This window comes from Haliotis rufescens, unplaced genomic scaffold, assembly GCF_023055435.1.
Source record: "Haliotis rufescens isolate VD_foot unplaced genomic scaffold, xgHalRufe1.0.p SCAF_1, whole genome shotgun sequence".
NCBI lineage: Eukaryota > Metazoa > Mollusca > Gastropoda > Lepetellida > Haliotidae > Haliotis > Haliotis rufescens.
This window is the reverse complement of record NW_025963779.1, coordinates 44,925,088-44,949,799: the sequence shown is the minus strand read 5'-3', so window position 1 is coordinate 44,949,799 and position 24,712 is coordinate 44,925,088. Positions and strand designations below refer to the sequence as shown.

General features: G+C 40.0%; 1 protein-coding gene across 2 annotated transcripts in view; it reads left to right on the top strand.

The window, feature by feature from the left end:
• Window positions 1-24,712, top strand: part of LOC124136483 (ras-specific guanine nucleotide-releasing factor 2-like) — a 977,843-nt gene that overhangs the window by 335,950 nt on the left and 617,181 nt on the right. For both annotated transcript variants that reach the window (XM_046502407.2, XM_046502406.2), the window contains one exon: window positions 4,787-4,862. In XM_046502407.2, coding sequence (XP_046358363.1) covers window positions 4,787-4,862 — 76 coding nt within the window. The remainder of the gene's footprint in view (window positions 1-4,786; window positions 4,863-24,712) is intronic.

Sequence of the window (24,712 nt, the reverse complement as noted above, 5' to 3'; positions counted from 1 at the left end):
AATTTCTTAACGTTTGAATGCTGTGAGTACAATCACTGCTGTCAAAATCATTGAATATCCTGATAATCTAAGAAGTTAGTCATGAAATTGCCCTATTTCTACCATGAAAAGTGGAGAAATCTTGTCCTCAATGTTTGAGATTCTGGACGATTGGTAGATTTTCGGTACCTTGTCAAGCGTGAGGCTAAGAAAGCTTGAAAACTGAAGGAAAGAGTAACATCGCCAGTTCATTCTTCATGTTGATTGAAATACAGAAGTGAAAGTCAGTGCCTGTGCTGGACTTTCCAGCATTCGTGGTACCTATAAGGAGGCCGGTAACTATGAAAGCACTCTTGCTATCATACCTGTTAAAATAGCCTGTGGAAATGGCATTACAGATGAGACAACATATGCCTTTTTAGATCCAGGGAGCACTGTCAATCTGCTCAGAAACCCTGATCCGGCTTTGATGTAGTGGGAAGAAGATGAAAATCACCACTGACACAATGGGTCAGCCGCACACGTCTGTAGTTCAAGCAGTAGATGGCCTCCAAGTTTATGAGTTGAAGAATGCGATATCCTTACCAACCATATACTCCAGGGAGCATATACCAGTATCCAACAAGTACATACCTACGTCCTTGGATGTGGCCTCATCTAGCTGACATCAAAGTGCCAGGAATTGATGCCAAGGTGGTAATTTTAATTGGAGCCAATGCACCAGATGCATATTCTCCAGTCGATATTCAAACTGGTCCTCAAGGTAGTCCACATACCTCAAGAACTCAATTGGGTTGGGTTCTATGGAATGTCTTGCGAATACAAAAAACAGAAGAAGGAAGTAGATTACCATCTATGAGAACAGAGATTGCTTTAAGAATGCAGAAGAAGTGAAAGGTCTTGACATGATGGTGAAAGAAAGTATGAACTTTGATTTTCAAGAGATAAACATTGATGACAAAAAAGAAATGTCCCAAGAAGATAAAGAGTTCATCAGTGTGGTATCAAATCCCATTAACAAGCAAGAAGATCACTATGATATAAAGTTACCATTCAAAACCAATGATGTTGTAATGCCTGGCAACTCAGAACAAGCATTGCAAAGGCTAAATGGTCAAAAAAGAAAAAGTTAACCAAACACTAAAAATTCCATGAATATAACAAGGTTTTCATTAAAGATATACTTGACAAAGGGTACGCTGAGTAGGTACCAGTCAGTGAAATTCTAGGTCCCCCAGGCAAGATGTGGTACATTCCACATCATGGAGTGGTCTTCGATTGCACAGCTAGCTACCAGTGTGTTTCTCTGAATAGTATGTTACTGCAAGGTCCAAACCTCATCAGCAACTTAATTGGAACACTGATGTGATTCTGCCAAGAAAGCATTGCTGTGACGGAAGATATACAAGCTATGTATTATCAAGTGAGAGTGCCAAGAAAAGAACCAGGAGCCACAAGTGTACAGAATGCTTGTCCACCTTTTTGGAGCTGCAAGCTATGCTACCTTTGCCCTACAGCATGCAGATCATCAAATGAGTATGATCCTCACATCACAGACATGATAAAGGACAACTATTATGTGGATGATTGTCTTGTTTCTGTTCTGCATGAAACACAGGCTATTTGTGTCGTCAAAGAAGTCGCAGCCTTATGCCACAGATGTGGAATTAAACTTACAAAGTGGATAAGCAATAGCCATGCTGTGATGAAAGCAATTCCTTCAGAAGAAAGCGCAAAAGATGTGAAACAACTGAACCTTGACTGTGAAAGTCTCCAAAGTGAAAGGGCCTTGGGAGTGTTTTGGTTTGTAGAATCTGACACACTTGGATTCCAAATCCAAAGTAAACCTAAACCAATAATGAAATGGGCTTCATAGCTCCATTTGGGCTCCAAGCCAAGCAGTTAACAATATGGATGGGATCAAGAAAGAGATGCTGTTTCACAAAGAAAGTGGCAACAATGGCAACAGAACTTACCCAGACTTGAGGAAATTCAGGTTAAACGATCTCACAAGCCAAAAGACTTTAGCAAGGTTGTATATGCCAGCTACTTCTTTTCTCCGATGCCAGTGATATTGGTTATTGTGTAGTGGCTTATCTCCGTCTCTTGAATGAACGTAATGAGGTGCATTGCGTCTTGGTTATGGCAAAGTCTAGAGTTGCCCCATGAAAGAAGATAACCATACATTGAATGGAACTTACAGCAGCTGGGCTTGCTGTACAACTGTCTGGAGTGAGCACTCAAGAGCTCTCACTCCAGACAGTTGTACAGAGCTCTGGAGTGATCACTAAAAGTGCCCTAAAAGGCGACTATGCTTGTCGTAAGAGGCGACTAACGGGATCGGGTGGCCAGGCTTGCTGACTTGTTTGATGCATGTCATCAGGCCTAATTGTGTGGATCGATGCTCATGATATCACTCATTAGATTGTCTGGTCCAGACTCGATTATTTACAGACCGCCATCATATAGACGGAATATTGCTGAGTGCGGCATTAAACGACAAACAAACACAACACTACACTCAAGAGCTTCAGTATCGCTTAAGTGACACCTTATATTGGACACCACATCACGTTTTCAAACATTTGGGGGCAACATCATTGCTGTAATACGGGAAGCTATGGGAATTCTTGATAATCTGAGCCAGACCTATTATCAAATCACAGCTTGCAAAATGTGTCATTTGTCGTAAGTATCAAGCACCAGCTGGTCAGCAGAAAATGGCAGATCTTCCAATGTTGGTATTGACTACTTTAGTAGATTTCAAATAAAGCTTGGAAGAAGCTGTGTCAAAAGAAATGGTATACTTTTCACCTGAATGGCTATATTCATCTTGAAGTAGCTAACTCTTTGGTCACTTACTCATGCATAAATACCATCAGAAGGTTTATCGCCAGGCGTGGTCCACCAAAGGTTATCTGATTTGACAATGGCACCAATCTAGTTCGAAGTAAATGGGAGCTTCGTGACAGCACTCTCCAGCTTCAATCAATCCAAGTTAAGTTCAACATTGGTAAATGAAGGGATCCAATGGCGCTGATGAATGATGTATACTCTTCTGTGAAATCAAAGCCATTGTCAATGGAAGGCCCATTACAAATGTACCTTGATCTAACACCTCTAACCCCAAGCCATCTTCTTTATTTGAGATCGGGAGGGATGATTCCCCCGGCACATTTTCGAAAGGATGACATGTACTGCAAGCATCGATGGAAACAGGTACAATATCTTGCAGATGTTTTCTGGAAAAGATGGAGCAGAGAATATCTTCACTTATTGCAGGAAAGACAAAAATGGAACACCACCAAGAAAAACCTTCAAGTTGGAAATATTGTACTTGTCATGGACAATACACCGCATAATACATGGGCACTCGGTCGTGTTATTTAAGTGTTCAGGGACAGAAGAGATTTAGTGAGAACTGTGAAAGTTAAAACCACTACTTTTGAACTATTGTAACCAATCGACAAACTGTGTGTTATTAATAGTGACTGAAGGTGTACTGTGTAATGTGATAAATGACAAAACCATACCAAAAGAGACTAAAGAACATAAACTGTGTCTGATTGATGAAATGTTGCATTTTAGTTTAATTCAGGATGTTTGTTTGTATGTTATCTAGACAAAGTGATTTATCTTAGTTTAGTTCATAAGAAAGATATATTTTGCCACCAAGGTACCAATTTTAGTAATAATTTCACTTACATTCTACAATTAGGAGGTCGGTGTGTAGTGGTAAAAAATTCACCCGTTTTCATTTTAGCTTCTGAAAGGGTATTTTAATTTTTTGTTTCTTTTAAGTTCGCAATTTGTAATATTACCATTTCATTTAAAGTTCTAAAATGTCTCATGTTACCCTTCCAAATATGTAACAAGGGGAGGTAAATGCTCTGGGGTCAGGTATTTAAAGCCATGTGGTCTGAGAAGGCACATGTCCAAGTCACCAAGTCAAAATTTATGGGCTAAAACAATAGTAAGCCAGTTTCAAACCAAGCCCCAAGCAATTTCTGGTAAATGCAGTGTTACATATGTTGTGGTTAACTTTGAGTAATTCTCTGGTGTATAGAACTGATAATTGTTTCACCATATGTGTGTTAGTTCACCTGTTGCAGCTCACCTTACCAAACTTGCCCATCAAGTTCAAATGTCAACCTAGTTCTCTCTTTAAGTTAATTATTGTTTGAAACGAATAGACATTTAATTGTTTGTTTTTGTTAAGCACTGAGACAGCTTCTCATCTGTTTCAATCAATCTGTCTTGCATAAAAGATCTTAAAGAAAATACATAAGAAGAATGAAAGAAACCAGAATAAAGACTTAAGATCACAAGAGACTTGATTATTACATGCATAAGGCAACGCTGTATTTAATTATAGGCTTGCCAGCCAAGCGATATCATTGCATCCAACAATGCACTTTCACAATAAAGCAACGCTGTATTATAAGGGCCCTCCAGCCAAGCAATATCACTGCATCCAACAATGCACTTTCCTGCGAGGTGTTACAATCGTTGTTATACCTCCTGCGAGGTGTTACAATCGTAATACCTCCTACGAGGTGTTACCACAATTTCAAAAACTCCATATCGAGTTACACAAACAGCCAGTAGGTTTATAAATGTGTGAGAAAAGAGATACCTGTAACATATTCAAGTCACATGATACTTTAGGTCTTGGAGACTCTCATTGATGTTTAATGACTGCTATACTTGAATGACAGTGGTTGTATGTTGGTTAGATTTAGACTTAGATTAAGTAAACATGCATGATGCCATATGTTTTTGTGTTATCTTTAATTTTTTATTGCAGGTCAGATCCAAAATTATTCAGAGACGATGTAGATATCAAGTTCAGCAGAACTCTAAATTCTTGTAAAGTACCTCAGGTTTGTATTTACATTATATGATTGTTGTGTGTTAATACTGTATAAAGCTGCACACTTTCTTTAAAGACTATCACCTCTAAAATGTTGCATGTTTTGATACAGATTATGCATCTTTCAGCATGTCAGTATTTTATGTTCGTCACACTTTATCTGTGTATATCTGTACCATATTGTTTGCTAAAATCAGAAACATTATTTGGATTGCCATGGTGTTCCACTTGTATAGATAATTGTAACTGAATACCTAGCTGTATCATCATTCATATACTCTTCACATGTTCAGCTTCTTCACCAGAACCTATGGTGTGGGTGTTCCTGGCCAAAAGGAGGCTTGTGTTTCACTTTTGAAAACATCAAAATAAATATGGCTTGTAGCTTGCTCACTGAAAGTCAATTGGGCATATGTCATGGCATGATGTCCAATGTCCATTTTTCTTGTGCTACCATATTCACTGTTCACCAAAGTCACTGACCAACTTATAGACCGAAGTATAGTCTGTATTTGCACCACCTACTAAAACCGAACATTACACGACACTCCATATACTATTGTCTACATTACAGATATGTTTACAGAAAACTGCAGTGTAGAAGGGATTGCTAATTGCCTTGTAACTATCATAAAAAAGTTGTAATTCATTAATGTTTGCATTAAGTTCACTACAGTTCTCTCTCTGAAAATGAATTTATGTGTATGGTTTTGATAATACAGTGAATATGGTTCTGCATTATTTACATCTCCTCTGAAACTATAATCCATATGAGGCTGAAACATTGCGTGAAATTATGGTGCCACTAAAACTCGATCTCAGACTTTTGATCCGATGTTAAACATGACCTTTATGGCAGGCATATTTAGAAACTGGCTACTAATCGGTTATCTGTCTTTGATATATTAAGATGAGTAAGGTAAGTATGTGAATTTGGTGTCTGTGCAGTTGGAGTAGGGCCTAACATATATTTTCACATATGGTTACCATACAAAAAAAGCCTGACTTTGAAAAGAAATGGTTTAAGCCCCTTTTAGGTGAGGCAGTCAGTAGGATGGCCCAATTGGGTTTGCACTTCCTGCGACCTGGGACTAACTTTTACTAAAAAGTTCAGTTTAAAAATTCGCAAATATATACGAAGAAAAGATAATAAAATTTCATCAATTTCTTTGAAATATGACACAACAATACACATGTGTTGGAAGTCAAGACAAGATATTTTAAGGATGACAATTTCTTTATTTTATTATGAATGGAGTTTCAGTATAGAGCCTTATACAGTTGTCAAGCAAGAGTAAATATAAGTTGTCTCACTTATACAGTGTCACCAAAATTCCAAAGCTGATTTTGTTTTTTGTCTGATCAGATAGTTATGTTTCCAACTTGTCTTTGTCATTTTCATCATGAGATACTTCAGTTAGTTCACCAATTAAGAGTAAATTTCAAAAAGAGTGTACATTCAAGCTACTTTCGGGATTTTCGGGGTTCATCTTGATCAAGGGGGTCCGACTTCACCTGTTGTGATGGTTGACTGACAGTGGATCTATCCCCAGCTACTTCTATCTCGTATCTGCTTGTACACTTAGTAGACCTGTGGAAGAAAACAATAAGTCTCTGTGCCACCACAAGAACAGCGTCAACAGATGGCAAGGATAGTTGATCTTTAATAGCAATTGGACATGTGAATATCCTCCAATGTCAGCGGCAGCTGTATTGTTATTAACATTGTCTGTTGTAAGAGCAGATACTTCAGCAATGTGGAACTCCTGTTATATGTTCTTCAGGACAGTAGCCAGGTTTTCACAATTGAATTGGTCCTCTTGTGTCCAGGTAGCAAAGATCATGTTGCAATGTTTGTATGTGTTGTTCAGAATGTGTCATGTGACAGTGATATATACATGTGTAATGTATAAATGATAAAAGTTTAATCAGAGCTAATTGTACAAACTGTTCATTCGGAGAGGTAGAGGATGAATACCAAGTCTTACTCATATTTGAAACATATTCCCATTTCAGGTATAAATTTTTCCCCATATTGCAAGGTATTTTTAAAGACTGTCAGTTAATGATAAATCTCCTAATCTCTGAAAATCCTGATATGATCCATGCTGTTTCTGTATTCTTATACTGTGTGTACTGTGTGCTTTGATGCCTAAATTACTGAATAAACTGTCTGTCTGTAATGTGACTCAAAAACCGTTGAATAATTTCTTACAAAACTTTGCATGTCTACTAGGCACATACGTTTCCATGGCAACAAGTTGGACTTAGGTTCTATAAGGGTGCTGTTCGTTTCCGGAGCGTAACTCAAAAACCATTAAACTCTTTCTTACAAAACTTTGCATGTCTACTAGGCACATACTGAACTGGTACTATTTGATATTAAGGAGTTTTATAAATGTTTATTTTAGAATTTCCATTGCAGCTATTTTGACATGGCCTAAGAGAAATGTTGGGTCAGTTACCTGGTTTGGGACCATAACATGTTAAAATGGCGGGGGATATAGATGACTTCTTCGACTATACGCTTGTTTTTTTTACAGAGTTATGGCCCCTGATAACAGTCATTTTGATTCGTTATGTTTGTATGTGGTTCAATTTTACACATTCTGGATTGTCCATAATTTTGTTAAATGCTGTGAAAACATTCAAGTCATGAGCTATAAATTGGAGATTAGGGCTAGATCTAAATAATACAAACATTACAATTTACCCCAATAGAATTCTTAGCATAAAATAGTTATTACAAATTAGTCTCTATCCGTATAAAGTTATGTAGATAAGTCGCAGTTCAAGGGAGAACTGTTCAATAAAGTTCCAAGGGTATGTTCACGGAATGCAGAATACATATTTTTCCGGCTTATTCATGGCTTATTATCCCCCGCCCAACAATGTTGGCGGGGGATATAGAAACGGGCTTCGTACGTCCGTCCGTCACGTTTCGTTTCCGGAGCCTAACTCATAAACCGTTCAATATTTTTTCGTCAAACTTTGCAGGTCTGTCAGGTACATGCTGAACTGGTGCCTTTTGCTATTTAGAAATTTAAGAAATGTTTATTTTTTACGTTTCCATGGCAACAAGATGGACTTAGGTTCTGTGAGGGTAGGGTTCGTTTCCGGAGCATAACCCATAAACCGTTTAATATTATTTCATCAAACTTTGCAGGTCTGTCAGGTACATGCTGAACTGGTGCCTTTTGCTCTTTAGAAATTTTAGAAATTTGTAGTTTTTAAGTTTCCATGGCAACAAGATGGACTTAGGTTCTGTGAGGGTAGGGTTCGTTTCCGGAGCATAACCCATAAACCGTTTAATATTATTTCATCAAACTTTGCAGGTCTGTCAGGTACATGCTGAACTGGTGCCTTTTGCTCTTTAGAAATTTAAGAAATGTTCATTTTTTACGTTTCCATGGCAACAAGATGGACTTAGGTTCTGCGAGGGTAGGGTTTTGTTTCCGGAGCATAACTCATAAACCGTTCAATATTATTTCATCAAACTTTGCAGGTCTGTCAGGTACATGCTGAACTGGTGCCTTTTGCTATTTAGAAATTTAAGAAATGTTTATTTTTTACGTTTCCATGGCAACAAGATGGACTTAGGTTCTGTGAGGGTAGGGTTCGTTTCCGGAGCATAACCCATAAACCGTTTAATATTATTTCATCAAACTTTGCAGGTCTGTCAGGTACATGCTGAACTGGTGCCTTTTGCTCTTTAGAAATTTTAGAAATTTGTAGTTTTTAAGTTTCCATGGCAACAAGATGGACTTAGGTTCTGTGAGGGTAGGGTTCGTTTCCGGAGCATAACCCATAAACCGTTTAATATTATTTCATCAAACTTTGCAGGTCTGTCAGGTACATGCTGAACTGGTGCCTTTTGCTCTTTAGAAATTTAAGAAATGTTCATTTTTTACGTTTCCATGGCAACAAGATGGACTTAGGTTCTGCGAGGGTAGGGTTTTGTTTCCGGAGCATAACTCATAAACCGTTCAATATTTTTTCATCAAACTTTGCAGGTCTGTCAGGTACATGCTGAACTGGTGCCTTTTGCTATTTAGAAATTTAAGAAATGGTGTTTTTTTACGTTTTCCATGGCAACAAGATGGACTTAGGTTCTGCGAGGGTAGGGTTGTTTCCGGAGCCTAACTCATAAACCGTTCAATATTTTTTCATCAAACTTTTCAGGTCTGTCAGGTACATGCTGAACTGGTGCCTTTTGTTATTTAGAAATTTTAGAAATTTTTATTTTTTTACGTTTCCATGGCAGCAAGAGTTCCAAACTCTTCTTTTTTTACAATTTCCATGACAAGTTCCACCTAGGTTAAAAAAGGTTAGGGTTTGTTTAGATTTAATTATGTCATAAATTCTGCAACAGGGGCGGGGGATATAGCCAGGTTAGTGGCAAACTCTTGTTTGTTATGATTTTTACATTACTAGATTGATCATTATTTATTAGATTGAATTTTCTCTTTACAAATTCAAATTCATAATCCCTGTATTTTCAAACACATTTCAATCATGGAATGCCAATACTTGGTATACATTGTCCCAAAATCACTTTTGAAGTCCAGTTCAGAATAATGCCAAGTACATATGCAAATACGTTGTAAACTTCCATCAAACTACCATTATATATTGCATCCAGTTCCCAATTTTGTTATGTCTTCCTTCAAACCTTAGATGCCTAGGTCTCACCTAACTTGTTGCGGGAACTACTGAGTAATGATGGTCTGGGCCTAGATTTTTGAAACAATCGTAGACCTAAAATTATCATAAAGTTATCGTAAGGAAATCGTAGGCTATCGTTGCCTTTTTTCGAAACTATCGCAAGTTTGTCGTAAATCTAACATGGCCCCACACCTGTTTGTAAGTTTATTTTATCTTCATCCAAGATGGCGGCATTAACTTTGACATAGATATTTTTCAAACAAATAATCTGCCTTCCGTTCAGACATTGACATTTCATTTTTTGAAAACTGTGTGATTCAAATTGACACAACGCTTTATGCACAACATGTAAACAATGAACAACAATTGCACAATGAGTGGAATACCTGCTCTGACAACACAAACACAGCGATGGGCAGACCTACCAGCTCAGGCATACATGAGGTGAGCGGAGCTCCAGCTCAACCTCAGGACATTTCCTACGAGTGGCACATGCTGCTTGAGGTCGTCCCTACACCAGCACTCGGAATACCAAGCTTTACTAACACCGTGTAATGCTAACACATATATAGTAATGAACAACAATGGATAGACAATGACGTTGCTCTGGACATGGGACTTCTGGGGATAAACAATTAAGGCAATAAATGTCATACTATAAATAACAGTGAGCTAATTCCCTGTCAACATGCGCGTTGACAGATAACTCGGGGGCAGCTAATCTTAGTTCATACTCTAAATGAGAGTGGATTTGTATTCGCCTGGCGAGACCTTGCTCAATGTTACAGTTTTCATGAAGCACAAATTTTCGCTGTAATATTTTCTTGATCGCATTTGTGACTGTGCTTAAGTCTTTATTATCGCATTTTCTAAAATTATATCTATATATGTGATCTATATATGTGATGAAGTGCAAAACCATAAGCGTTTCTCATCCGGTTTTACATCTAAAATGGTGTGGGACGAGCATTTTTGGCAATTGACCTTTAACTATTATGTGTAATATTTATTGTTTAACAAGGAAATACATGTGATCAAATATGTGTACAGTATATTTGTAAAAAAGTATATTAACAAAATATTTTAGTGTTGTATTTTCAAGAATGGTGATTTGAAAAATCAAGTAAAAAATGTGTTCCCATGCTTGTTTAGGTTTAAAATGTGTCAAAATGTTACATATTTTGAACACTGTCTCAAATTCACCTTCCAATATATTTTCGCAGAAAATGTTTAGTAAATGAAATTTACTGATCAGTATATTAAATAGACCTTTTCATCACAATAATCACTATAAAGGATAGGGACACCAGACAAATGACCCTCAGCAATGCTGTCAGACGCAAGGACAATGGGTTGTAGTCGACGGACTGTTTATGATTTACAGACGCGTCTACAGCAAACGGATACCACCGCTGATCGCCCTCGGCCAGGTCGACCACGTGTGACGTCACATGCAGAGGATCGTCAGATTGTCTTACGTCACCTCCGTAACCGATTTTTGATGGCTACATCAACCAGAAATGAACTGTTTAGGGGAAGACTGAGTGCGCAAACTGTTTGAAACCGTCTGAGTACTGCTCACCTTCACGCACGACGGCCATACTGCGGGCCGATTCTGACTCAATTACACAGACGTCAACGTCAATTGTGGGCACAGCGACACTTACGATGGACTCATAGGAATTGGAATCAAGTCGTCTTCAGTGATGAATCCCGATTTAATCTTCGATTTGTTGATGGTAGGGCGAGGGTGTGGAGGCGCCGTCATGAAGGTTACGCCCAGTTTTGTGTACAGGAAGTTGACAGATTTCCAGGCGGAAGTGTCATGGTTTGGGGTGCTTTCTGTGGCAATGCACGTTCCAGGCTTCTTGTCATCCGTGGCAACCTCAACTCTGCTGCTTACCACGACCAGGTACTGGCACCAGAACTTCTGCCTTTTATGGCAGCACATGGACCCGGTTTGATCTTCCAACATGACAATGCCAGACCCCACACAGCAATTTTGAAAAGGAATTTTCTTCAGAATGTGGGAGTCAACGTCATGGACTGGCCTTCAAGGTCTCCTGACCTCAATCCCATCGAACACGTCTGGCATGCTCTTGGCAGAAGTCTGCGCACTCTCCAGAACCAACCACAGAATTTGCAAGATCTTGGCACCATTTTGCAGCAACAATGGCGTCGTCTTCCCAATCATGTGTTCACAAGCATCACAAGGTCTATGCAGAGGCGTTGTGTGGCAGTTGTCAACGCACATGGTGGCCATACACGCTACTGAACTTGATGTTATTACCGAATACCGTAGGTCGTTGTCATTTAGAATAACGTCCCTTACTTTAGTCCTTTGCAATGTGTTTACATAAAGTTTTGCACGCTGGTGAGAGGACCAATTGAAGAGAAAAGAGTGACCTATCTTGTTGCAAACTATACAGAACAACAAAAGTTCCTGTGACATTGAATAAGATTTAATGCAAAGTTATGTTTTTTACCAAATCTGAAACAATTTCGGTTTGCAACAGATAAAAGACTCCTGTAAGTGTACAAAATGGTTTAATTTGCCATACTGACTTCAGAAAATGTGTGATTTCATAAAAAACATGAACATTCCAAAATATCAATTTACAAAACAATAGCGTGTGTGTCCACCTCTGGTTGCGATGCAAGCAACACATCCTCGTCTCATGGAATGGACCAAGCGTCGCACAAAGTCCTGTGGGATATCTGTCCATATCTGCTGGAGCATGTTTTGAAGTTCCTGGAGTGTCTGTGGAACATGTGGTTGACGTCGAAGGCGCCGATCCATCTCATCCCACATGTGCTCGATTGGTGAGAGATCAAGTCGAGCAATATGAGGCCGGGCGTTGTCATGTTGAAAGGTAATGCCTGGGCTATGACAACGCAAAAACGGTAGAACAACAGGGCTGATGATCTCGTCACGGTAGCGCTGTCCATTGAGATTTCACTATACCACTATCAAACGGTTCCTCTGTCTTGCTGTAATCCCACCCCATACCATAATGCTGCCGCCCCCGAACCGATCTTCTTCCATGACACAATGATTGACGGAACGTTCTCCTCGATGTCGGTACACTCGAATCCGTCCATCGCTGTGGCTGAGGTGAAAACAAGACTCATCAGTGAATAGAACTTGTCCCCACTGCATGGGATAGTCACTGTCTGCACCACTGTAGACGTGCTTGACAGTGGTTTCCTGACAAAATGGGACGTCTGGCGGGTCTTCTGGCAACAATCCCTGCACATCTGAGGCGACGACGCACGGTTTGTGAAGATATTCGTCAAAGGCCAGGGATGCTTCTTGCAGTTACTGTTGCTGGCTGGAATCGTTTTCGTAGGTGTGTTGTTCGAATCCAGTTGTCTTGTCATTTATTGGTTACATGTGGCCTGCCACTCCGAGGATGGTCTCTGACTGCATTCGTCTGTTGCCAACGTTGCCATAAACACCAAATGGTGTTTCTGTGGACGTTAAATTGTCTTGCAACATCACATTGACTCAATCCTGCTTCAAGCATACCAATGGCTCGCAGACACTCATTTTCAGACAGGCGTGGCATTTCATAATGTTGAATAATTGCTTAATTTTGGCGTTTTTCTGAGTGGTTGTTGTCAGCACGATGCTAAACAATGCGTATGGAACCCCGTTAACGCACATGTTTGATACCCATTCTTGGGTAGTGAAATGCATGGGACTTTTGCATGGAAAGCATGCTTTTCTGTAGCAGTTGCGTTTTTGTGACTTGATTCCATACATGTACTACAATATTGAAAACCAAACTTTACTTGTTTGAAAAATACCCTAAAATATTGGTGTCACGGGAACTTTTGTTGTTGAGTATATTTCAGCTCTAATAGCAATAGTAACACTACACTTATTGATTATAATATTTTTTGGGTTTGAAGAATGACTTTGCATGCTATTTGTGTTCTGGTAGTCATGACAACTTTTATCATATAAACAAAACGTCTGCATGTATGACAATATGTAGGATTGTATGGAATGTCACTCAAACACTTGCGTGTTGAACACTGTGAACTGACAATGTGATCATGAATTCCATGTCACTTCTCCATGGTGTTATTATTATTAACGGCTGGGAAATCCCCGAGATGTCATTGGGAAACACCCCGCTTTTTCAATCTCTAACACAAATTCTCAGTCAAAGCTACAACAGAAATGGCAGGTTAGTCATATGACTCTTCCAGTATTGGGATAACATGTCTGTCACTGCCACAACCAGTTGAGTCCTTATCCCACAGCATATTCCAAGGAACTGGTATTGTGAAGGAAGTATACTTAAGAAGTCTATTAACATCCGTGTCCAAAGCTGTTGGCAGAAGTGGTAGTTTGTCTTCACTCTCTAACATTAAATTGTCCCCGAAAATTTATGAAAAATATAATCATGCTTCAGTCTGTTGAAAAAGCATAAAATTGCCTGGCACAAATATGACATTGTTGCAACGTGTTTTCTTAATGAAAATTAAGGCTCATAGTTTTAAATAAGGAGAAGGAGATCTCAATTTTCTAGTAGTCAGAACTTATTTCCATCTGTTGTCTTTAATGACGAAGATGGTCTCTATGATTGATTAATCCAGGCTGTTGTACGTAATGTCTGATCTGGTTTGGAGAAGGAGATCTCAACATTCTTGTTCCATCTGTTTTTGTCAAAGGAGTGGTTCTTCAAGTATTAACAGTAACAATCTGGGGAATCCAATCTGAGCTGGCCAGATCAAGACCAGATGAGGTGTGTCCCATATTGACTTTATGCACTGAAATAGTTCTGGGTGAAGAGACCATTCTCACTATCCTCCCTCAATGAGATAAACTGTTCGCCAAAATGATCAGTTTTCCTGTTATGTGTAAGACATCCATCCTGCAATGTATCAAATCTATCAGTTTAATAAAAATGTAGTCAAGAGCATCAATCCAAGTGACTTGGGTTCCTCCTCTCATCTGTTTGTATGCTACTACTGTGGTGTTCTCAGAAGCCACCAGGATTGAAGACAGCGACAAGATTGCGTAATTGATCGCTTGCATCTCTTGACATCGTATGTGAAGGTCTCTCTTGTGAGCTTTCCACAGACTTTGTATCATTTGACTGTTCATATGAGCACCCTAGCCAGAGTTGGAAGCATCTATGTTCAGACGTGGAAATGCAAGCTGAAGCCTGTCTTAATCTTCTCCAGGCATGTCCACCAATAAAGTTGGTGGGAAGGTAACCAGTATGTCCAAACTTGATAGACTGGTTGATAGTGATGCACACGGTGGTTTCAAGTCATTCCAATGAAATTTTGTGGTCAATAGTATCGAATGCTGCTGATAGATCTAACATAACCAAAACAACCACTTTCTGATTTTCAAGATGGATTAGAATGTAATTTTGGATTCGAAGTAGTGCTTGTTCTATATCCCAATGATCTCTATGGGCAGACTGGAATACTTCCATGAGGCTGTTGTCATCAAGATGTTTCCGTATATGACTGGCTACTACTACCTTCTCAAGCACTTTCGACAGTAATGGCAGGTTAGTCATATGACTCTTCCAGTATTGGGATAACATGTCTGACACTGCCACAACCAGTTGAGTCCTTATCCCATAACATATTCCAAGGAACTGGCATTGTGAAAGAAGTATACTTAACAAGTCTATAAATGTCTTTGTCCAAAGCTGATGGCAGAAGTGGATGTCTGTCTTCACTCTCTAACTTCTCAATAAACTTGTTTGAAAACCAGAAACCTGTAACTCATCAAAGGAAGGTTATGAGTTTCTGTGAATCGGTAGTGAGACCATGACACCCTCCATATTCCAACATTTGAGGTACCTAAACTTCCTCAACATCTGGCATAAGACCACTCTTTAGATGATAAAATTCCTCTTTCATAAAATCACTTAAGGAGTGTCCTGGTTTGTAGTCAAGTAATGGACATTCAACTAGAAAGCCTAGCTGACAAATTATCAGTTGTATTCCTATCTCTGGCCCCAATCTGAGCCGTGGTAAGGGTACTGTCCAACAAGCCTCAATTTGGTCAAAGTTGGTTCAATGCAATGTAGGATATGAGTAACCCTGTCCATACAACCATCCCAAGTAAAGGATATACCATCATCCATTTGTCCCACGCTCTGTGGTTGCATGTCCACAACCCACTCCAGCAGTATAGAAACCTGTTGACCTCTCAACATCATCCTCACTGATGATCTGATGGTTAGCAATCCACTTAGACCACCAAGTGGTGAACATTGCTTTGCTCAGACCACGACTGTCCCTGCTGCCCTGTCCGACCCTGACACCGTGCGTCAACGATTGAGGAGCAGACACCACCATTGTCACATGCCACACCAAGGACCCATCCTGACACCACGTCATCTCCGTGACCGTCTTCAGTGGGCAACACAGCACCAGCATTAGCGTCACCAGCAGTGGAGAAGAGTCCTCTTCTCAGACGAGAGCCGTTACTGTATCTCAACAGCAGATGGCAGAGAGAGAGTCTGGGGAACATTATTCGGATGCTTGTGTTGTTGAGAGAGACTCGTGGGGTGGTCCGAGCATCATGGTGTGGGGGGGAATTGGTCTTGCACAGAGGGTTGGCCCTGTGGTCTTCCATAACATAGGTCCAGGGAGAGGCAATGGTGTCACAGCAGCTCGGAACATTAATCAAGTCTTGAGACCACACGCCATACCTCATTTGGCACGTCACTCCAACTACGAGTTTCAGCATGATAACACCCATGCCCACACTGGGAGAGCAACAAGAGACTTCCTCCAGCAGAATGGCATCAGAACCATGCAGTGACCTGCCCTCAGTCCCGAATTAAATCCCATTAAGCATCTGTGGGACAAGATTCAAAACGGCTGAATGGCGTCAGACCAATGGTGACAGCTGCAGCTAAACTGCGTCAGGCATTCCTCAGTGTGGGCTCAAGTGCCTATGGCCTTCATCTACTGCCTCATCATTCCATGTATCGACGTTGCACGGAAGTCATCAATGCACATGACGGACACACGAGATACTGACTTGTGATGCCATTTTCTCAGAGACTAGTGTTCTGTTTCACTTTAAGAACATTTGACACTTTCATTTCAACCTTGATGATTAGTTTTGCCAAGTTTCATCTTTTTAATATGTCTCAAAGTATGTTTACAGTGTTTGGACAAATAAGGTTTCTCATATATCTATCCATGGTGATGTTTCTTTTGCAGTTCAGTATATATGTAAAGGAATTATGGTATGTTTATTTGGCTGTTTGATGAGTTGTTTTCATTGTGAAGAGTGTGTTTGCCTAGAGCAGGTGATCTGCTGACCTATGTTTTTACCCATCAGTGTGAAGTAGGAGAAGCGGTTTAGATGAACATTGACTTTTGTTTCACTCTTCTTTATGTATTATAACCGTCACTATCTTCAGCTCAGAGATTATTGCTACTTTGGGTTTTCTTTGTGGATTGTTTGAATTTAATCCAAAGAAGTTGACATGGGAGGAATGATGTGAGATATTAACACATGTTGTCGTGGCTAACAGAATTACAGACGAAAACAAACAGAAAAGTATACTGTTAGAGTCATGTGGAACTGAGACTTATCAGTTGATATTGGTTCAGCTCGTGAAACCTTGTGAGAAAACGTTTGACAAGCTGGTGGTTTTATTGAAAGAACATTTCATGCCAAAACCATCAGAAATTGTTCAGAGATTTAAATTCCATTCAAGGAATAGGAAGGCTGGTGAAAGTGTAGCTGCTTATGTCGCCGAATTGAGAAAGTTGACTGACGGGTGTGATTTAGGAACGTCTTTGCAGGCTATGTTGAGAGACAGGTTAGTGTGTGGTTTTTGTGATGACAATATTCAGAAAAAGTTGTTGTCAGAGACTGCTCTAACATTCAGTGGTGCATTGAAGATTGAGGAATTGAGATGGCAGACAAGAATATTCAGGATCTTCACGGTGATAAAACTGTGGGACATTCGGTACACAAGTTTCACAGTATGCCATCAGCACAATGTACCATAGACCAGAGGCCTCAAGTTGGCTCTGGAAATAACAAACCATGTTTCAGATATGGAAAAACTGCTCATGCTCCACATATGTGTTTTTATAAGAATGAGACGTGTCATAAGTGTAGAAAACATGGCCAAATTGTGAGAGTCTGCAGGTCAGAAGAATCAACTCTGCAGAAACAGAATTCTGAGGCTAAATTCAAGGAAAGACAGAAAGTTAATGCTGTTGTGAGTGAGGTGAACTCTTGTGGCCCAGGTAACAGCAGTGTTAGTGTGGAAGACTTGTTTGAGAACTCGCTATTTCATGTCAGCACTCAGCCTTCAGGTAAAGGTGACCCTAACTACCCAAACCCCTACTACATTACAGTGGATGTTAATGGCATGCCAGTGACGTTTGTGGTTGACACGGGATGCCCAGTGACCATTGTGAATGAGCAGACGGCTCGAAGAATTGGTCTTCAGTCATCGATGTTGTACACATTACAAGTACACCCCTGCAAAGTGACACAGGACAGGAAGTTGATTTGAATGGTTATACTACAGTGGAAGTATCTTACCAGGAGATAACGTACTCCTTACTGATTCGCTAGACAAGGGTAATGGTTCTGATCTTCTAGGTCGTACATGGGTACAGCCTTTGAACTGAGGGATGATTCGGTGAACCTTATGTAATCTACAGATTTGATACTTCATGATGTTCTTGAAAGACACTCAGCTGTTTTTGGGGAAGGTCTTGGAACACTTTAGGGTTTCAAAGCTACCATCTATGTGGATAAAGATGCAACTCCGAAGTTTTTCAAACCTAGATCTGGGCTGTATGCATTACCTCAGAAGATAGAAGTTGAATTTGCTGAGTGCAGGCATTATTGAGCCAGTCAAGCATTCTTAGTGGGCGTGTCCCATTGTGCCATTCCTTAAGCCTGATTCTTCTGTCAGGATTAGTGGAGATTTTAAACTGACAGTGAATCAGTTTTCCAAGTTGGAGCACTATCCAATACCGACGTTGGAAGATTTGTGCACGAAGATATCTGGGGGACAAAAGTTCACCAAACTTGACATGAGTCATGCGTATCAACAGTTATTCTTGGAAGAAGAATTGTGAAAGTATGTCGTAATTAACACCCACAAAGGACTCTTTAGGTACACAAGATTGCCATTTGGAGTATCTTCGGATGATTGAAAGTATTCTACAGGGACTCAATTACTCAGCGGGTTATCTCGGATGTCTTGATTCATTTCGACAGCTCCAAGCCACTTTTACTGCAGTGTGATGCATCCCCCTACGGAGTAGGTGTTGTAATGGCTCACCAACTGCCTGACCTTTCAGAGAGACCTATAAGTTTCGCGTCAAGGACACTGACTAAGGCAGAGCAGAATTATTCTCAGCTTGATCGTAAAGGACTGAGTGTGATCTTTGGACTGCGAAAGTTTCATAAGTATGTTTATGGACGTCATTTCCAGATTGTAACAGATCACAAGCCGTTGGTGTCGTTATTCCATGAGAATAATCCAGTGCCCCAGATGGTGTCTCCAAGTGTTCGGAGATGTCCAGGATTGTTGACTGCATATGACTATAAAATTGTACACAGGAAAGGTACACAGCATACCAATGCAGACTGACTCAGGGAAGCCTATGGAAGAGATGACAGTCTTTAATGCTTCAGGAATTGGACACATGCCCAGTAGTATAGGTAATGATGGTTCTGGACCACTTCCACTGGAGCCGGATTCATATACTTATACTGCTACTACAGGTGGCATTTTTTATGCCAAAATGATGATGCGATTCAATGATAGTCATGAGATTAAGTTAAATTGGGTCTAGCTCACCAATACCTGGGGCCAATCATTGCTTTAGATGAGCCTAAATGGTAATAAAAATATTCTTTATTATTTTTATCAATAAAGCGATATTCAACATTTTTATTAAGTTCTTCGTTCATTTTACTAGGAGACCAGACTATATAATTACACTCTTCTTGTAAATTGATAAGAAACAATTGATAACCGTATTTGGTTGGATTCACATCACTGATATAATAAAAACCTTGTGGTAATTCTCTCCATTTAATAGCTTTTTCGATTGTTGTCTCCATTATTATATATGTATGTAAGCATTTGTCTAAATGTGATCTAACGATAGTAAGCAATCTATTTTTAATCTCCAACCAGTTCTTTGGTTTTGGCACGGAATAATTGACGCGCTTGTTCCCTCCCCTGTTCTATGAACATTTTTTTCTCGTCTTCGCTAATACCACTGGTCTTACGAGATTTTGATCGAATCTCCTGCTTCATTGCGTTGTATTTGGTGAGTTCTGACAACACTAAACGAAACTCATCCTCGGATATCTAATATGGAACTTAAGATCGGCCAAGTGATAGGCTATAATAATAAAATTGTTATTGCTACCGATCAACAAAAACCAGGTATAAATTCAGATATTAACGTCAAATTAATAACGCAAACAATCACAGGCGAAAAGGGAATAGTCAAGCCGCAAACACCAACTATCGCTCAACCATCTACTAACGCACAAACACAAGTGCCACCACATATTGCGGCTAAAAATCAACAAAATATCGATGAAAAAACAGCACTTGTATTAGGTGGAGTCGCGGTTAGTTTACTCATGATTTGGTTAAATAGTTCTTAGCGAACTGATTTGGTTAAATAGTTCTTAGCGGATACGTACAACAGCCCTGCAATTGCAACGATCAGTGCCCACAAGTTTTGACTAAGCCAAGTGGTGGTCTTAGCTAATAAATTCAAGAGCCAGGAAACAATACTCCCTATTATACCGGGAAGTGCGGCCGCGGCTTTCTCAGCGAGCTTTCCCAGTGCTGAACCTAATGCTTTTAAATGCTTTTTTATCCACTCTTTTATACCATCCGACGTAGGCGGTGATCCGCCACCTCCTGTATCACCTGTGCCATCGGTTAACGCGAGAGTCAAAGTCGATATAATAAATCCCAACGCGGTTAAAATACTGGCAATTGTTATTCCCTGTTCTCTGAACAATGTTTTAATTTTATCGGCCAGTGTAGTATCATCGTTGAGGACTCGATCGATAGTTTCTCGAATTCGACTGATTTGCGTTTTACCTTATCGTGGGGAAGAAACAAGAGGTCAGCCTGATGAACTTCATTCGTTGTAAAAATATCAAACTTCTTCCTCGGTATATAACGCGGTGCCGGTAAATATATTTGCCACATCGCTTGTTTCTTTAACCAATCCTTGGCTACATCTTTAGATACCTTAGCCGCGGTGGCTAATTTTTTTATTGCTCCTACACCTTTCCAATATCCTCGTGGGCTATAGTAAATTTTATTCATTATTAATTAATATTGATGTTTCTTTTAATACGACGCATGACTATCATTGAATCGCATCATCATTTTGGCATAAAAAATGCCACCTGTAGTAGCAGTATAAGTATATGAATCCGGCTCCAGTGGAAGTGGTCCAGAACCATCATTACCTATACTACTTGCCCTCTGAAGTCTACAGACAGATTCAGATTGTCTATTGTTCTAGAATTTGTGATCTGAGGTTGGCCACAACATGACAAGTTGGATGACCACTATGAGCCGTAAAATAGAGTTTGTTCTGAACACAGTGTGATGGACGGATGCTTATTGAGAGGTTCGAGGGTCATTATCCCTGACGTAAAAGGTGAAAAAGAGCCACTTGCGGATCAGTCAGCTCCCACGAAAGCATGTGTTATTTGTACTCTACAAGTATCAGTGTACATTGTTCAGTTACTTTTACTGTACAAAGACCCCTGGACTATGTTGTTTATCAAAGGTTATTTATTTGTACTTTTGTGAACAAAGTAACTTAAAGTTAGGGGGGGGGCAGATAACAGTAACAAGTAACAACGGAGGTAACACACAGGGCTGCCAAACAAACCCGCACATAGCCATGAAGGTTAAAAAGGCTTGAACCCCTGATATGAAGACAGCCCTCATAGTTTTAGAGACGTTAAGGTGAGCTGACATAGACAGAGGCATGTTTCTGGTGTAGGTTCGTCATGGGAGCTAGTTGCCAGAACTTGGTCATCTTCAAAATGAGATAAGGCATCACCAATATGGTTAACTCTGCCAGGTATAGGTCGTGCACTGAATACAAAGTTATATTTGGCAGCTGTTTATACAAATTTCCTTATCAGACACATGATGAATGGAGATTTAGAATTACATTTGCAAAGTATGTCAACGGTAGCCATATTGTCACAATGAGATCTAATACTCTTAATTTTGTTAGCCCATAGCCTCCCACAGATTGCAGTCGCCATGACAATGGGTAAAGTTTGAGTGAGGCAATGGACATAAGTCAACCGGCCATGAAGCAGCAAACCATTTCCCCTGGAAGTAAGATGACTTTGTGATGGAATGCATGTGTGTGACAGCCTTCTTCAGCTTTCTTCGATGTGGAGAATTCACATGCCAACTAAGTTCGATCACCGAGTTCATATTATTATGAGCGACATTGAATTTGATCATTATAAGAGGAAATGCATCCTAATGCTGAAAGCTTCTAAGACCGATCCCTTCCGGACCCATTTCCCTATTTGGCAACAGTACTGGTATTTGTCCATATACTTGCTTGAAGAGACTTCACATTCGCACACAGTGTCGAGCCAAGCCTTCAGATCAATTGTTGGTCAAATGCAACCTTGCACCCATCAGCAGAGCTTCTTTCCTGTACTGGCTGAGCGTAGCCTTAGCTAGGACAGGTCTGGATTCCAAAGAGTACTCCGGACATTCTTTCAGAATTGGTGCAGCTACTACGGCTGCCAGTGCGCACATCAAAGACCACCTCATCAAGACGATGGACCGTTGGAGTTCAGATTGTTTTACTCGATATATACTGACTCCGGAAGCCACTCTGAGCCAAGCCCAGGAATCTTTGTGGAGAAAGTAGACTTGTCGTTTCTACGGACTCTTGTGTTACTGTGTTACATTATGCAATCTGTTGATAGCCTACTGTCCCTTAAAGTGTAGGAGTCAGGGTTCCAAAAATTTTAAGGACTATGTGTCATGCCTTTATGTTTGTGTACCATGGTGACTTTCTTGTGTTTATACTTTGACTGTAGTCTATTCTATGCTGGACATATGTTTTTAACTCTGTGATGATATGTGCGGGCTTAGGCCCATAGCCCTCGTGCAGTCTTTACAAGACTGTGTACGTTGAGACCCTTCATCACACCTTAGACTGTGTTAGACTTACCCTGGTGTGTTTAGACCCATTTGGTCAAATTTTCTCTCAATCATCAGTGTATAACTGTGGATTACATTCATCGGACTCCCTAAATTCTTCCTATATTTGTCTTTAAACATGTGTTCTTCCTACTTACTTTTTGTCCATTCCATGTGTAGATTTTAATCTTCTCTTATTCCATCCTTTGGGGCCTCTCAGTTGCACACAACCTCATTTGGGCTTCACATGCCCTGCATACTGTATAGGAATGGCTTGTGGCCCCCAAAGTACCTTTCTTCCAAATTTACAGTCCAGGGCCTGCACGGTCTTAGGACTTGTTCATTACCCGCAGGGTAACTAGCATTCATTCAATCAGGTCGTTTATACATTTGAAACCTTGTGCTAAAGTGCTCAGTTCCAAATTGAAGTAAGAGGTATCAATCTACAGTGTGATGACCTCAAATTATAAAACACAGTAGGTTTTTCTCTCAAATTATTACTCATTAGTTTCCATTAGCATATTCTGATCTATCTGATAAAAAAATTAAAAAAATTATATGAAGGAGATGGAGTGTATGTATCCTCTGCTTTGCAAACTTCACTGTTGCAGAGTTATAAAGGATTGAGGTTCACATCTTCTTGGGCGGCATAACAGGCTTATTGGCACATGATGGCTAACTTTAGGTGTGCAATGTGTAAAACAATCCCCTTCTTGCATAGTTGTGACTGAGTGGATTTTTCCCATTAAAACTGATATAACGGAACTTTTTCTTCTAATCGATCTTCCATGGACAAGTTTGTGTAGCAGTGGCATTTTCAATGTCAGAAAACAACAAGGAATTCTGTCAATTTACATACCAGTTGTCACCTGGTCGTAAACCAAGCTCTACATGGTCTAATGACTGTTGCTGCACCTCCTTATTTATTATCCCCCGCCCCGACAAAGTTGGCGGGGGATAAAGAAATGGGTTCCGTCTGTGCGTGCGTGCGTGCGTGCGTGCGTGCGTGCGTGCGGCGTGCGTGCGTGCGTGCGTGCGTGTGCGTGCGTGTGTGCGTCCCGAAATCGTTTCGAGAGCATAACTCAGAAACCGTTAAATATTTCTCTACGAAACTTTGCATGTCTATCAGACTCATGCTGAACTGGTGCCTTTTGCTATTTAGGAATTTTATAAATTTTTATTTTTTACGTTTCCATGGCAACAAGTTGGACTTAGGTTCTATAAGGGTGGTGTTCATTTCGGGAGCGTAACTCAAAAACCATTAAACTCTTTCTTACAAAACTTTGCATGTCTACTAGGCACATACTGAACTGGTGCCTTTTGCTATTTAGGAGTTTTATAAATGTTTATTTTAGAATTTCCATTGCAGCTATTTTGACATGGCCTAAGAGAAATGTTGGGTCAGTTACCTGGTTTGGGACCATAATGTGTTAAAATGGCGGGGTATATAGATGACTTTGTTTGCTATACTTGTTTTCCTTATATCAGAAAGCACAATTCTGTTAGCTCACCAGGCCATACCATTCTCCTGGCTAGCAAGGGGAGGTTGTCCACGCATCTCATTTAACAGCCTTGGTGCTATCAAGTGTATCTATCGATCTTGTACTGACTTTCTTCTGGTGTTAATGAGTTAAACTTACTGGCTAGGGTAAATTATCTTATCATTTAACTAAAGCATTTATCGATGACATAAGCATATGAAATAAAAACATGTATGTCATACCCCAATGACATAAGTATGCAAATTAGATATGCAAATTAGATAACCGGAAGTGGGACTTTTTTCACCGGTGCACGTGAGTAGGTGTTTACAAACAACATGGATACCTTTGATGTTGGAGACAATGTTTTAATAGATCGAAGGGGAAGTGCTCCAGTGATATCCGTGTTGACAAATGGATATAACAGGTTGATGGTACGGAATTTGAATTTGACTGTGATGAAGGCAGATTATAAAAACTTCCTTGTGGCCAACGTTTCATCATCGAAATGCCAT